The 14,827-nt window shown below is 43.9% G+C and overlaps 2 protein-coding genes and 1 long non-coding RNA gene across 8 annotated transcripts in view; 2 read left to right on the top strand and 1 right to left on the bottom strand.

The window, feature by feature from the left end:
- The window catches only part of ESRRB (estrogen related receptor beta), a 131,063-nt gene that overhangs the window by 113,094 nt on the left and 3,142 nt on the right, over positions 1-14,827 (top strand). For all 5 annotated transcript variants that reach the window (XM_068192786.1, XM_068192785.1, XM_068192781.1 and 2 more), the window contains exons 4-6: positions 3,165-3,275; positions 3,899-4,060; positions 9,665-9,934. In XM_068192786.1, the coding sequence (XP_068048887.1) occupies positions 3,165-3,275; positions 3,899-4,060; positions 9,665-9,934 (543 nt within the window). The remainder of the gene's footprint in view (positions 1-3,164; positions 3,276-3,898; positions 4,061-9,664; positions 9,935-14,827) is intronic.
- On the top strand, positions 4,074-6,832 carry LOC137475461 (uncharacterized). Its single transcript, XR_010999906.1, has 2 exons — positions 4,074-4,734; positions 6,600-6,832. It is a non-coding gene; the product is annotated as an uncharacterized lncRNA (long non-coding RNA).
- The window catches only part of ANGEL1 (angel homolog 1), a 154,130-nt gene continuing 152,122 nt past the window's right edge, over positions 12,820-14,827 (bottom strand). For both annotated transcript variants that reach the window (XR_010999897.1, XM_068192766.1), the window contains exon 11: positions 12,820-13,421. The gene's annotated coding sequence lies outside the window, so the exon portion shown is untranslated. The remainder of the gene's footprint in view (positions 13,422-14,827) is intronic.

The following is a 14,827-nucleotide window of genomic DNA, read 5'->3' as shown; positions in this document are numbered from 1 at the left end:
CTGGAGCTGGCATGAGCTGTGTGGGGCTCAGCCTGCTCACCAGCTCTGCAGCTGGAGCATCGTTGACAGGGTAGAATTGTGGCTCTGCAAGTGCTGATAGAAAACGTTTGCCTCAAGGAGTGTCACAAGGGAAGGGGAACAAGAGGAGGACAAACAGTTGTTCAAAATTAACAAGCTGAAGTCCTTGGGCAAACAGACCTCTATCTGCTCAGTGAGGGAAAGAGGGATGGAGGGTAAATCTCTCTGTGTCTTTCTTATCTTTTTTTAATGCACTTAAGTCCCTTGTGTCCTTATAATCTGATTGAGGGTCCCTAATACTGCTGCAACCTGTGCAGCCATCCCTCTGCCAAGCACTGGAGGATGGCATTCTCCTTGGGAGGAGGAAACAGACTCCTTCCCCCATTTCCTCCCTACTCCTCCTAGTTCCCCCTCCCGCTGCTTAGCAAACTGCACAGCAAAATCATCCTGGAGGGCTGTGTGCTGGTTTCTGCCGGCGAAGAATGGCATCTCCCTCTTTCCCTCCCCCGACCACTGGTGTGAGGGAATGTACCCAGCTATGATCCTTATCTGAGTGGGTCCTGGGAAGATATGATTCAGTCCTGAGTCTTGGCAGCCTGTTCTGAATTCCTCTATAATCTTCTAACAGTGTATTCCTGATCCTTTTATTTTTCATACCTGCTTGTTTGGTTTACTGGCAGTTCCAGAAATTTGTGTCCCTCCCTTCTTTCCTGGCTTATAGGTAGCTGTCATTCATACAGCAAAGCATGGAACAAAGTCTTATTTCTTAAGAAACAAGGGCACATTTATAGAGGGAAAGAAATCATGGATAGAAGTGAAAATTTCCTGCTTCATCCAGGACTTTATTACTGCTGTTCCTCTGGGATCTCCCTAAATAACCTCAGGTTTGGGATTCCCTGGCAGTCCTTTTTTAAATTGCTCTCTGAAGTGTGTTTGGGCTCCCAGGAAGGAGTCTTGCCCACGGGCTACCTGCCACTGGAAATGGAAGTAAAAGAAGCAATAGGCATCATTTTCAGAAGCAATACCATGTAATGGAAGAGAAAGGTGGTACTTAGGGATGTCCATGAATTCTCTATAGAGAGTAAGAAATAGAAAATGGGGCAGGGGAAAGAAATTACTCAGTGTGACCTGAGTTCACCTATATCAGCTTCATACCTTTCTCTCCATCTTCTCCAACATCTGCTGTCCTCCCATAGCAGCCACCCACAGCAGCAGCACTCTTGCTTTGCTCATTCCTGCTTCTCCTGCTCAGTGGAAGATCCTGCTGCCAGACTGAGTGTTGTTGGCCTGGTATTCCTGTTGCTTAGGGGCCACTTGGTAGTCAAATGGTTTTGGTGCTCTAGCCATGAAGAGTATCGGGATCTAGGTGTTGTTGCAAGTAGCAGTTTCAGGTGGTGCTGGTGTGAGCATCACAGTAAAAGCTTTATTTTTTCCCTGACAGAGTAAGCAAACATAGCATTGAAATGCAGTGTGACAGACATGCCTCCTTCTAGGGTAGAATATTGGCCAGCCAACTGCAGATTTTTTCAGGTGTACCGGTTGTTCAAAAAGTGACACTTCAAAACTTATGTGGAGTGTTTGCTTTTAGTTGTTTGTGTTTATGTAGCAGTATGATTGCAAAATATTAATGACTTAATGTGATTAAGTGTATCACATAATTGGTTCCCATGATCAGACTAGATAAACTCCCGTGTATTTCTAAGGAAGTACTTGTACAGTGTAAATTCAAAATTTTATTGTAATCAAATGCTCCTACCTTTACCTTGAAAGATTTTTTTCCCAAAACTATTTCTCCCAGCAAGACTGAGTTACCCCAGTTTCACAGACTGATTATCAGAGTCCATATGGCTGCTCAGAAAAAAATAGACAACTGCACAAATATCTGTAGGGTTTTTTTCACAATTTCTTTTTAACATCGTATTTTGTACTGATACGACAACTTAGTTGCTGTTCCTGGTCTATTGATGATGCTATGGTTTTTTGCATGGTGACCAGCACTGGTACTTCCCAGTCACTGGGAATTTTTTCACTGTATTTTGAAAGAGCTGCAACAAATTCTTCAGTGTCTCCCTACTTCATCTTTATCATTGCTTTATTGTAGTCAAGGTTGTTTCTATTTATTTGGATTCTACTTTTATTACAGTTGCCTTACTTGATCAAGGCTGAAACATCTTTGTTGAATTCATAGTTCATTATCTCTTTGCTATATGTCAAAAATAGGTTAGAAACCATTGTAAAATAGTTGATAATTGTTAAGCATGTACTGTTAGTGTGGTTAAGGTAAAAGGGGCTAAAAGGGTAGTTATAAGTAATACGGTACTCACCGTACCATGTTACACCTAAGTAAATTGCACCACCCCCCAGCGAAACGAGCCAGCCTGGACAGAACTGTAATGGGCCAATCAAGCGCCTTAAATCTTCATGCAAATGAAGGATCCAAAAAGAAACCAATCCAAAGGGACAAAAAACAGGATAAAGAGGGGCATCTGACCCATGGAAGATGTGCCACTCCAGCTAGAACGTGGGGACATCACTGCTCTGGAAGACCCAGTGCCGGCACTGCAGCATCCTCAAAAAGAACACTCCTGCTCAGCGCCCATGCTTTAGGCCTTTCTTTTTATTATAGTAAATGCTGAAATCACTTTTAGTACCAGGAGTGTGGTCCCGTTTATAACACTATAGGTCACTTTTTTCAAATATAAACAGTGAGAGGTCACAGAACATTTAACGTCTCGTTTTTAAGACCAATCTAAAAGCTTATTTTTATAACTTCTAGCTTGATTGACATTTAAAGTCTTTCTTTTTAAAAGCAGGATCATGTAGAGGGCATTGAGTTCTGAAGCTTTTCATTTGCCCATCAGATTTATAGTGATTCAAGAGTTTGAATGGGTTCATTTCTGTGTTCATTAATGTTTTGAATAAAGTAAAGCTCAGAGCAGCATGCTTAGAGCTGGAGGCAGTCTAGCTGGTATTGAGATTTATGGGTTCAGCTGAGATCTCAAGTGAGATCTCCGAGATCTTCCCTCAAGGGAGAGGGAAGCTCCCTGGAGTGTGGGGAACATCTTGCTTAGCAAATTTTAGTATTTTCATGTCAAGGTTCTGTAAGGCACTAAGGAATCATGAGGACTTTTTGGTTTTACCTGCAGGTGTTCGTCTGGATCGAGTCCGTGGAGGCCGTCAGAAATACAAAAGGAGACTGGATTCTGAGAGCAGCACTTACCTGAGCTTACAGATCCCTCCCCCAGCTAAAAAGCCATGTATGTATTGGTCTTGAATTGTGGTCCTCTGAGCTGCCATATATTTCTTTTCACTGATCTCCTACAAGTACAGTGTAGCAATTGTCACTTCCAATTCCTGTATCAGTCAACAGTACTGGAATTTTTTCTTACCATTGTAGTGTAGAGGTAATTAGACAGGCCAAGGTACAGCTCAGGTACTGTATTCATTGTAGCTAAGGTTAAATACCAGACCTTTCCTAGGAGATTATGTAAATCCATTTAGTGATATTCTGATCTTTTCCTTTACCCAAGCCATGTTAACAAAACCAGTCCCATGCTGATTACTCTCTTCAATACTACCCATAGCTCTTTAAACTTTTCCACATCCCACCAACTTTTTGCTTATAGCTCCTTCTCCTCTCAGTGAACCTACCTGACAATGACTGAACTGACAACATTACAGCAGCTTTCTGCTTTTGTCAAGCTTGTGCAGAGCTGGTTTGTCATAGGCAGATCACTACACCTGGTGTAGCTGCAGTGTGGTTTTCTGTTGTGACCAAAACCATTACTGAGGTCCTAGAGGCTCTATAGTCATGTCTTATCCCAGGAAGGTTCACCTTATATCACAAGAGATACAACAACTTTTCCTTTGAAATGTGCAGTGACTAAGATCGTCTCCCACTTGCTGGTGGCTGAGCCAGAGAAGATTTATGCCATGCCTGATCCAACCATGCCGGAGAGTGACATCAAAGCCCTGACAACCCTCTGTGACCTGGCAGACAGGGAACTGGTGGTGATCATTGGCTGGGCAAAGCACATCCCAGGTAAATGGGGAATTACAAGGGTGTAAGCATGAACAGCAAAGGGAGCTATGATTTGTCTATGTGCTTATCAGTTTTGGTCTCAGCAAGGACTTTTTCCTATAGTGATGGGTGGAAAGTACTGTTACAAAATACTGTTAGAGATGGGCTCTCATTGGTCACAAACTCCAGTGCAGCCTATGATGGAGGTGCATAAATTGATCAATGTACATGTGTGTGCCCTGGGATTACACAGAAGGCTTTGATATGACACAATGAAGTTCTCTGCTGTATCTAGCATTGAGTGGCCCAGTGAAAGCACTTGGAAAACAGCCTTAGGGATGGTATGGTGGACTTTGGTAGTTTTGCACTACATCAACATGACCTAGGTCTGTTGTGTTTACAGCTGAATAAATATTATGGCAGTGACTGGACTTTATTGCTCATAACAAGGCAGATACACACCTCAGCAGTAGGCATTCTTGTCCCGACTCAGGAAAGCTTGACATAATGGATTTGTCACAGAACAAATCCCATTGCGATGGACGATGTGCTATTGCCAGTGAATCTCAAGGCTTCTTTGTTGACAAATAATGAGGACACTTATTGGCAGTGTGACTGGCCTTGGAAGGCTCACTGACTATATGCAGTGTGTGTCTGTGTGACTGAGTGACATAGCAAGTGTCCCACACCTGCAGGTAGGGTGGGCTGAGGCTGAAGGAGCAGATATGGTCCTCAGTGTTGAGTTCTGCGTTCTTCTCAGATTTGGACTGGGAGGGAAAATGCTCCCCTCTCTCTAGTCTCTCTCCAGCCCCACCAGAAACAGATAGATTGGATTTATGTGTGGATAAGGTTAGCCAGGGAACTTAGAGGATATCCTTGGGAATTACAAGGTTACCTTCCAAAGATTGCTTCAGAAATTCACTATGAACAGCTCACTAAAGCTGTTTATAAACACCTCACTTCAGCTATCTCCTGCCTTCTGTTCCCCTTTCTTTTGTCAGGAGCATATATGAGGCTCTGATACAGGATCACAGGATTGCCTGCATGCTGCCTATGTCTTCCACTGCATGGGTCTGTGTTGTTTTGCTTTGTTTCTTGGCTTTCTTTTTTTTTTTTTTTTTTTCACAAAGCATCTTAACATATGTGATCAGACAGTTTAGTTTTCCCATGTATTTTGTTTCTTTCTATTGCTTCTCTTTTGGCTTTTTGGTAGCTGCTTCTCTTTTTCTGTAGACTGTTTCTCCTGGCACCCAAGAGGTAGTAATTTTCTGGGCTATATGGAATATGGATTGTTATGAGATGGGACTCCGAAGTCTGAAGAAACATTTTTAGGACAGTATTTCTGAGAAGAGGTTAATCTTGGTGATGCCCTTCTTACATGAGATCTGTCATATCAGCAGGGATTATACCCATCACTAGTGCTGGAATCCATCTGGGGCTGATTCATCACAAGCGGGGTTACAGTGGTGATTAGGGAACTCAGCCTGGATTGCTCTACTAACCCAATACCTGGCGTGTTAAAAAGGAATGGTTTTAATGCAATGCAATTAGCTGCTGTGGCTGTCCAGTGAGGTGCTGTTGTACATCCCTCTAACCTTGGCTATTTCTGCTCACCCAGAGTGCCCTACTGTAGTTCCCTAACTTGTGCCTGTGGGAAGAGCCAAATTCCTGCAGAGATTTCCATCCTGGCAATACTGTCCCAGAACAGGAGTATAGTAGAGATTGCTCCTGCACTGTGAAAGAGGCTCTTCCTCTCTTTTCTGAAATCGGGACATACCTGCCATCATCTCAGATTTCTCTGTGTATTTTCCTCTCCTATCAAAGGCCCTATAACACGGTAACAGCCACAGTAATCAGCCTGGCACAGTTCAGAGCAGCAGGAGTGTTTTATAACAGGACTGTGCACAGGCGAGAGCTCAGGAATTGCTACGTAAGAGAGCAGTACTGAGAAAAAAAGACAATAAAAGACAGTTCATAATAATGGAACAAAAACTCTGTAGTTCTGCAACAAGTATGAAATATACTGAGTTATGCAGCAAGGGGGCAGAGCAGAGTAGGGCCAGGAGTCTGTCAGGTGTCTAAATTATCTATGCCCTGTATTTCTGCCTTCCAAGAATTTTGAGCAAAACATGACATTGCTTCCTTTGCGCATAAACTCTTCATCAGAGAAGGATGGAGAAAGGAAAAAAAGTCACATATTCCTGCCTTGTATTCATGCTGGAATTAGTAAAGAAATATGTGACATTAAAGTCATACCAACCCTGAAGGATCCCAGGTGTCAACACAAACTTCTAGCCCAAAGTAGAAGTTTTATTAGCAAATAAAATCAGTGAAATCAGTAAAAGTTAAACACACTTTCCTATGATAACAATAAAACATGTTTAATCGTGTTTAGCAAATGTTATTAGCTCAATAGCCATATTAGCCATGAGCTCAAAAGCCACACTTATTCAATGTGGGGTTGTTCCCTTCTGTATGAGGCCCCCTCCCCACTACTCACTCTCCCCCCACGGAAATGGTCTTGGAACAACATCCTCCTTTTCATCTTGCTTTGATGCAGGGTGACAGGACTTCTCTTGAGGGGTGATGATGAAGGCTCTCCCAGGGTAGCTGTTGTGCTGTTCTCACCAGGAAGACATTAGTACTAGCACAGAATGAAATATGGCTAGTGGAGTGACAGCAGCTGTGTCTGGAGTGGCCTCAGATCCTATAATTACATCTCCTTTTATTACCTCTGCTAATGGCCCTCCAAGATGACAGAAATGATAATAAATTAACAGATTATGAACTCCACTTGCCACAAATTATGTGATTTTTTTTCTTTTTAATTCTGGGAGCTCCCACTGCCAAACCACTGAAATAATAATAATAAAAAAATTAAAATTAAAAAAAACCCAAACCTGAATATCACATCAGCTGTTGCAAATAAAGCAGCTTTTCTCAAGGTGCACCTGGGAAGGAAGGAAACATGGATGCAGCTCTGTGCTGGAGCCGGGGGCTCTCTTTTGGAGCATTGGTGGATTAGGCACCTTTCAGGGTCAGACTTGAGAAAAGCACCAAGAAACAGATCACTAAGGCATTTTCTGGATGCTGGGCCATCAACAGGCAATGAAAGAATGCAAAACAGTTGTGTCCTAGCAATTCTTGACAGCTGGCTCTTCTGTTCTTCTTGGCAAAGGGTAAAATATGGTATCTCCTGTCCTCACCTGCCACAACAGCCTCTGGGAAAGGGCACTTAATGGAGATGCTGCATGTACAGGCTACTGCTAGAGTTAAATCAATTTTTCGACTTTATTCTGTAGCAGAATAGCACGAGCCATGCCTGTCGTGGATGCTCTCAGTCTGCTTCGTGACTGTTTCTCAGTCTTTAGGAAATGTTGTTGGCAGACTTCGGTGAGGCAATGGCCTAATGCCTTTTGTAATGCAGATGGGGAATGAAGATGCAGAAAGGCCATGTGACTGATCCAGAAAATGGACCTAAGGCAGCAGCCGAAATGCTGGACTTATCTCCATGGTCAGAGCTAGGAGAGGGATGACCAAAGGAGAGATCTCAAGTTCTAAAGAGTGGAACAGTGGCTGTGCACCTTTAATCTCAGGGCTACTCTCTGCCTGCTGCTCCTGTGCAGCCGGCAGAGCTGTGGAGACAGGATCCCAAGCATTGGAGCTGCAGCAGCCTGCACTTGGATTGAGTCAGGAGGGCTGCATTCCAGAGCAGCACAGTGCTGAGTGCAGGGCATAAGGGGCAGAAGGGTGAGGTAAAGGACAAGGCACCCACCTCCCAGCCCAAGCAAGAGGTGGGATTCATCAGGGCTATGTGGAGCACAGGCTGTGCTGCACAGGAATCACTCTCACTCACAGTCATGGAGCTGGATTTGCAGCTCTTCTCCCCAGTAGCCTGGACTCCTCTTCAGCTGTTCCCTCTGGCACTCCTCCCCAATGGTTTATTGATTCTTCCCTCCCACCCACTGCTCCCCTCAGACCTTGCACACACAGCACGTGACAGCTGATTGGTATCTGTTAATTAATGTGGCCTGGGGCCTCTTTTCTATTCAGTGGCCTGATAAGGGAAATTGGATGTCCAAGGGCTGCCAGGCCATTATCACCCTTTGCTTCCCCTGGCAACACAAACACAAAACATGGCATAGAGATAAATAAATACCACTAACCCACCCTTCTGCCTTCCCTTCCCCAGCTGAGATAGTGCAGATAGAAAAAGAGATCCCACAGTCAGTCAATATAGCAATCATCAGCTCTTTTGTTAATTGCCAACTTGATAACAAGAAAAATCAAATGATCATCATGGTGGCTGTCTACATAAGCCCCGATGTGGGGCCAAGAGCTGTGAGCAGGGTGGGGTGTGGGATAAAGAAGTCCAGCTGAGCCTTGCATGCAGCCAGTGGAGCTGGGAGGCTTCTGCATAGAGGCCCATGAGTTCTCAGGTCTCCTGGTGATCCCCAAGGCTTCATATGCATCTGGGGAGAAAACTGCCTGGGGGAGCTGGTAGAGCATCACCCTCCCAGATGAGGCATGCCTGGGTGTCCCATTCTTTCACAGCCCTAGGAACCATTAGAAGCAAGGGGCTGCCAAAAAAAAAGTGTAATTTCTGCCTGTCCATGGTGGGCAAAAGTTGCCTAGAGAAGACCAACACACTGTGCTTGACATTCCTGTTTGTAATGACTGTTAGAGTGCCCATCTCCCAGGATCTTTCATGGTCTGGCCTTCAAGGGTACCAGGTAAGGAGGGCATAACAGACAGTTGTCCTTCCCATGCACTTTTTTCCCCACCTTGAGGTGGACATAGCCTCTGTTTCTTGTCCTCTGCACTCTTTCAAGAGGACTCTGGGGCTGTTAGGGTCAGGCTGTCAGGGCTTTCAGGCTCTTTCTGTATTTGGCAAGAATATTTGGTTTACTGTGGGTACTTGTTCCGTTGCTACCAGGTTTGGCTATGACTTAGGTACTTGAGTGTCACCACAAAGGTATTTTTCTCTCTGGGTAGGGTTGTAGCCAGAGCTGCTTATATGGAGATCAGAATGTAATGAGGAATAGAAGAGGATTCTGTTCACAAATTTATTCATTTTTGAACACATTTTGGTGCTTTGTTGTGGCAGGACTTTTTCCCATCTTTGCCAAAATGTGAGATTGTAGTATACTTGTAATTCAGGCCTGTGTCATTCTCTCCTATCTCATCAGAAGCCCTCTTTTCTGCCATCTGGAGCTCTTCTCTGCTTGTTTTTCAGCTGGGACAGACTAAATGGGCTGCAATGCAGACCTACAGAGGAAGAGAGGGAAGGCAATGTGGTACAAAAGAGTTGCTGCTATGAAAGAAGCAGTGCTCATTGAAAAGAGGTTATCACCAACCTTGGGCTCCTATAAATGCAATCAGAGCATCAGAACTCCTGTTTGAGGCTGTGGGTGCGCATAGGAGCAAAAAGAAGGGTAAGGTCCATGTGTGCTGATTGCTACCAAGACAGGGTCACTTTAGTGAGTTGTTTGGGTTTTTTTTTTTTTAAGCAGCAGGTCAGTAGGGATGAGTGCATCATTTGAATCTCAGGGAAACTAAGGACTCAAGTCTCCTAGAGGCTTTGCTGCACACCCATTTGACCCTGCTTGTCTTTTGCCCTGTTAGGGTTCTCCAACCTGTCCCTTGGAGACCAGATGAGCCTTCTGCAGAGTGCCTGGATGGAAATTCTGATCCTGGGCATTGTGTACCGCTCCCTGCCATATGAGGACAAGCTGGTCTATGCTGAGGACTACGTAATGGATGAAGAGCACTCTCGTCTGACAGGGCTGCTGGAGCTCTACCTGGCCATCCTACAACTGGTGCGCCGCTATAAGAAGCTCAAGGTGGAAAAGGAGGAGTTTGTCACACTCAAAGCTCTGGCTCTCGCCAACTCAGGTACAGCCCTGACCCATCCAGTCAAGGCTCATGCTGTTGTTTTACATGGGAGGAGACTAGAGCCTACTGCCTAAGAATCTCTGCCTGTGTCATACAACAGTCTCAAAGCTCCACTCTAAGCTGGAAAGCAGGGAGAAATGAGACTTACTGCTGCTAGAGGCCCAGCTGTGCTCTGACCCTGTAGTAGGGAGTGGAATAGACAGGGATGGACTGGTTGCTGGTTTCAGGCAGTAAAAGGGTCTGTGGAGGCCTTTTCCTCTAGCAAACTAACTTCAGTGTGATGAGCTCAGAAAAGGGAGCCACACTTGCATCCAACTCCATAGTGTTGGTGAGATACAGCAAACAAGGAACCTCTCATCCCAGTTTCAAAAAGCTGTGGGGTTGGGGCTGCCTGGCCCTGTCCTGGAGATATTGAGATACCAGAGACACTGCATCCCCCTTCAACTGGGAGATAGTGTGGATGAAGATTGCAGCCCTCAATCCAGCAAGGCTGCATTGTATCAAAGCCAGCCAGACACTGATTTGCTCAGGAGTCCCATCTGAAAGGGAAACCGCTAAAGCTACCGCGTAACAAGGGCTCCCTCTACATCCCCTGAGTCTCACTGTCTCACATCAGATCTCTTTGCCAAATTTGCATCATGCAGGTCACAGAATTCACCCTTGCAGCCCATCCCTGAAACTAGTATCTGTGTTTGGCTAAAGCCACTTTACAGAAAAACACCCAGTGTGAAGCTGGAAGGATTAAAAGAGAGGGAATCTTCATCTTGCTTGGCAGCTGACACTAATAATTAATCATTCTCTCAGTTAAAAAAAAAAAGGCATCATATCTTAATGTCTGTTTGCCTGAGTTCAGCCTCGAAAGAATGATCTTTGTTGAGCTGGGTCCTATGACTCTGGGTGTCTTTATACCTGACAGCTTGACATGATAAACTTCCTGTTCCATGGTTGTGTTCCTTGGCTATATATTACTTCAAGTGTAAGGACATGGCCCAGGATTCTGTAAGACTGCCTCACCATTTTACACCATTCTGTCCCTGTTTGCCATCCATCCACTCCTTAGCAGTTGCAATTTAAAAGAAAAAAAAATCCTTACAGCTCATTGATAAAAAAGTTGAGTAGCAGCTGATTTTTCTACTGATCCCTGTGGATTTCCATGAGAAAATTCCTTCTTCAGGGATGATTCACTACTGATAAGCTACTGTGAGATCTGTCATCTATCCAGTTACTAATCAATTGAAAGTGTTCTTTATTGATATTGCACAGTGCTAATTTTTTAATGAGAATGTCCTGTGGTCCTAAGCCAAGTGCTTTATAAAAACCTAAGTCTATTATATCTGTGCAGTTAACTTTATCAAGCAAACTTGTAATCTCATCAGAGAATGAAATCAAGTTTGTTTGACAAGACCTCTCTTCTCAAGTATCTTGTTGACTGGCAGTAAAATCACAGAATCATTTATGATGCAAAAAGCCTTTAAGATCACCACTTCCAACTGTTAACCCAGCACTGCCAAGGCCAACACAAAACTATGTCCCTAAGTGCCACATTTACATGTCTTATAAATGCCATCTTATTAGTCTTAATTGAATGTCACCTTTATTTTTTCCTTTCTTTTGCCCTGGTTCACACCAGGCTAGCATAGAAATTATCAGATAAGACCTAGGAAAATATGTGCATCATTAGAACATTTCCAGTCATCTTGAGTTTCTTAAAAATACCAGGACTTACTAATCATTAATCTGCCCTGGATGACCCTCAGCCAGCAATTTTAGAACTCTTAAAGCCAAGTTATCCAGCTCTGCTGATTTCTGTGAAGTTTGTCCTAATAGTTCTAATATCTTCTTGCATAAACAACAAACTATGAAGTCTTCATCATCTTCATATAACACAGGCATATAAAGCTTCTCTTTTCCAAATAAGACAGAAATACCTACTGAGGACTTCTATCTACTCTGCACTGCTATTAATAGGTTAATCATCTGTAGTTGAAAAGAGGTCCCCTACAAATGATAGTTTTTCTTCTATTCCTTAAATATTTATAAAACTTCTTTACTGTCCTTAGCCCTTCTAGACGTGGCTTTTCCTCCTATGTCCTTCATTTCCCTTATGGTTTTTCTGCACTTCATAACTTTGTTCCTCATATAGTGCTTTTTTAGTTTTAATTGCTGCCTTCACTTTGCCAGTGAACCAGGATGGGCAGATGGCCAAGGCTAGCCTCTCTCCTCTGTGCAATGCTGGCTATTGGTGATATAATCAACTTGCTAAAGAACCTGTCTACCAGGAGGGTCACAGGACTAAACAGGGGGAAGGGCTCCTCAGAGAGGCTGAAGTGCTAAGGTAGCAGTTGTGACAGGAGAAGTGCCACACTGGGACATTTACCTGGCCCGTGCTCTGGACACTGCTGTCAAGTTCTTCACAGTGCAACAGAAGCACTCTCTGCTGTTGTTGCTCACTGTGCTTTCAGGACTAGCCCAGAGTAAACCTTATGAGACAGTCTCCACAGGAGTGGAGTAACATTGTACAAAGACAGAGCACAGCAACCAACACTCATCAGATGCTTTGAGGTTCCATTTCCAGTGCTGTGAAGTAAAGAAACCAAGGTAAGGGTCAGGAGGCACAAGCCAAAACATGTTCTCAGCTGGATGAAAAAAATCACTCTGACTTCACTGGTTTCTCCTAGTGCAGCTAGAAATGTAGCTATGTAGAAGCATAATCCACAAAAGTCCTGCTTTGTTATTTGTACTGAAACATAGGAAAGTGAAACATGGGATTTTGTTTCTCATCTAATTAAAACTTCTTGTGACACACAGGTAAGGAAGCTGGCATAGGATGAGAGTATTTTTCTGTTGTAACTTGACATTGAACCTTCACATTCTTTTAATGCCAGTTATTAGTTTATTTTTGACAGGGATAAACTTACAGAGCCTGCATGTGTGTGCTTGCATGCAAACAGCCAATTCCTAAAATGGGATGAAAGCAGTTTGGGCCAGGCTTCAGCTCCCTTGGATCAGAGATAGGGCTTAAAGATGAAGACCAGATTCATCTTTAAGATTAGCACCTCTGCTGCCTAAAACTGCTTTCTGCCTTCCCTCCCACAAAGAAAAATTCTGGGTGTAATTGCTCACACAACCCAAGTTCTAGGGACTTATGCAACCCTGTGTATATCCTGACCCTTTGGTTCTAGGAATTCAAACAAATGAAAATAGAAGTGGGAGCTCACTCACTCTTTACTAGCAAAGAAGGTGACAGTAGGCTGATCTCTGACGCACCCAGCAACACACCTGCTGGGACTGGCAAAGTTAATTCAAGGGATCTCTGTTTAGTAAGTGCGTTCTAGAGAGCTGAGGGATGAATTCTTAATTCCCAGAGCAGCAGGCAAGTCCCAGACAATATGATCACCATTTTTTGACAGAGTAGAGGTGATGTATGCTTAATTTGTTACCCTTCAGAGTCAGCAGTCAATTTTTAAGCATTCCTAGGTCCTCTTTCCTTAGGAAAAAAATTGATCAACCTATGTATTGAGGAGCCCTCTCGGTTAGCATACAGCACACACTGATTTTAGGACATCCCAGAGTGGCCGAAATTTATTTCCCCCTTTTTTTCTGCAATGCATTTTAATGCTAAGATGGAGTGAGCAATGTTTGGACCTGGCAAAGGGATGCATGGCAAATTCTGTACTAGTGGGTCCTGTAAGGTTCCTATTCCTGTCAGAAGCTGCAAGAACAGAGTAAGGTGAGGAAGCAGTGGGCCTTGTCCATTCTCATACCTGCCCTGTACCCCATGCCAGCAGTGCTGGAGAAGGGCTCCTGGTATGAAGCCCAGCTTCTAGGCCAGCTGACCCTCAGGGACATGGTCAGGCAGTCTGCCCACACCTCAGTGCTCTGATAGCTGTAAAAATTCATAGCCATTGATTTCGTAATTAACAGTTTATCAATGCCATTGACACCAGTTCACTGATGGATTGCAAGGAAATTAATCCTGCAATGTTGTTTTATATTTTGCAGTCAGCTGCCAATTTTGAGCTTCTTTCAGCAGACTGTGGTGGGGGTGGGGCAGGCTTTGATCTTTATTTCCCTAGTTTCTCTCACTGTATACACTTAGTTATTTACTGCTATTAAGTCCTGTCACCTTACAGAAGCTAGATGTTGGAAGGGCAGTTTTGGGACTCTGTCTAGTGTACAGCAGCATCAGTACCCAAAAGCAGAACACCCACTTTACCCTCAAGCATGGCTCATTGCATGGTAATTTTAGCACCCACTGGGATTTGCAGACTCTGACAGGCTGTGATTACTTCTCCCCCTTGTGCCCCTAGCCAGAAGGACATTAAACAGAAAGGATGGAGGACATTCCAGCTTTTGATACTTCCAGTCTTCAAAATGACCTCTGCGACTTGGCAGGAAACAGATCCCACTCACTTCTCTTGGATTGTGTATGGAAATTTTTCAGAGGTGCTACCTGGCTGGAAGAAGTTGCCAGACTGACTTGGCAACATGCTTCTTCCTCCTACTTTTCAGAATCAACCTCTGTGTCTAGCTCAGGTCACTGTGATGACCTAGCAGCCCTCTTCTGAGCTTCTTTGCCTGGTCTCTTGGATAAAAAGTGTAAATGTATCAAGAATCATTCTTCAGTGGGCTTCTTGGGAATACTTCCTTTTAATACTTTCTTAATTAGTGCATTCCTTCTGAACAGCTTCTTAAACAGCTTTCTTGCTAGACATAATACTTTCCCAACTGCTGTAATACTTTATAAATCATGCATCATAAATAGCATTTTTAGCATAAATGTATCATGCAAAATTCACAGTCTCTAATTTGTGTTGTGCTCTCCATAAAGATGACACATGTTTCTAGGGAGATTTTGGCACTTTAGTCAGCTTTCCTCCTCTTCACTGCTGT

Source organism: Anomalospiza imberbis, chromosome 6, assembly GCF_031753505.1.
Source record: "Anomalospiza imberbis isolate Cuckoo-Finch-1a 21T00152 chromosome 6, ASM3175350v1, whole genome shotgun sequence".
NCBI lineage: Eukaryota > Metazoa > Chordata > Aves > Passeriformes > Viduidae > Anomalospiza > Anomalospiza imberbis.
The sequence above is the reverse complement of the archived record's forward strand: the minus strand, read 5'-3'. Positions and strand labels throughout refer to the sequence as shown.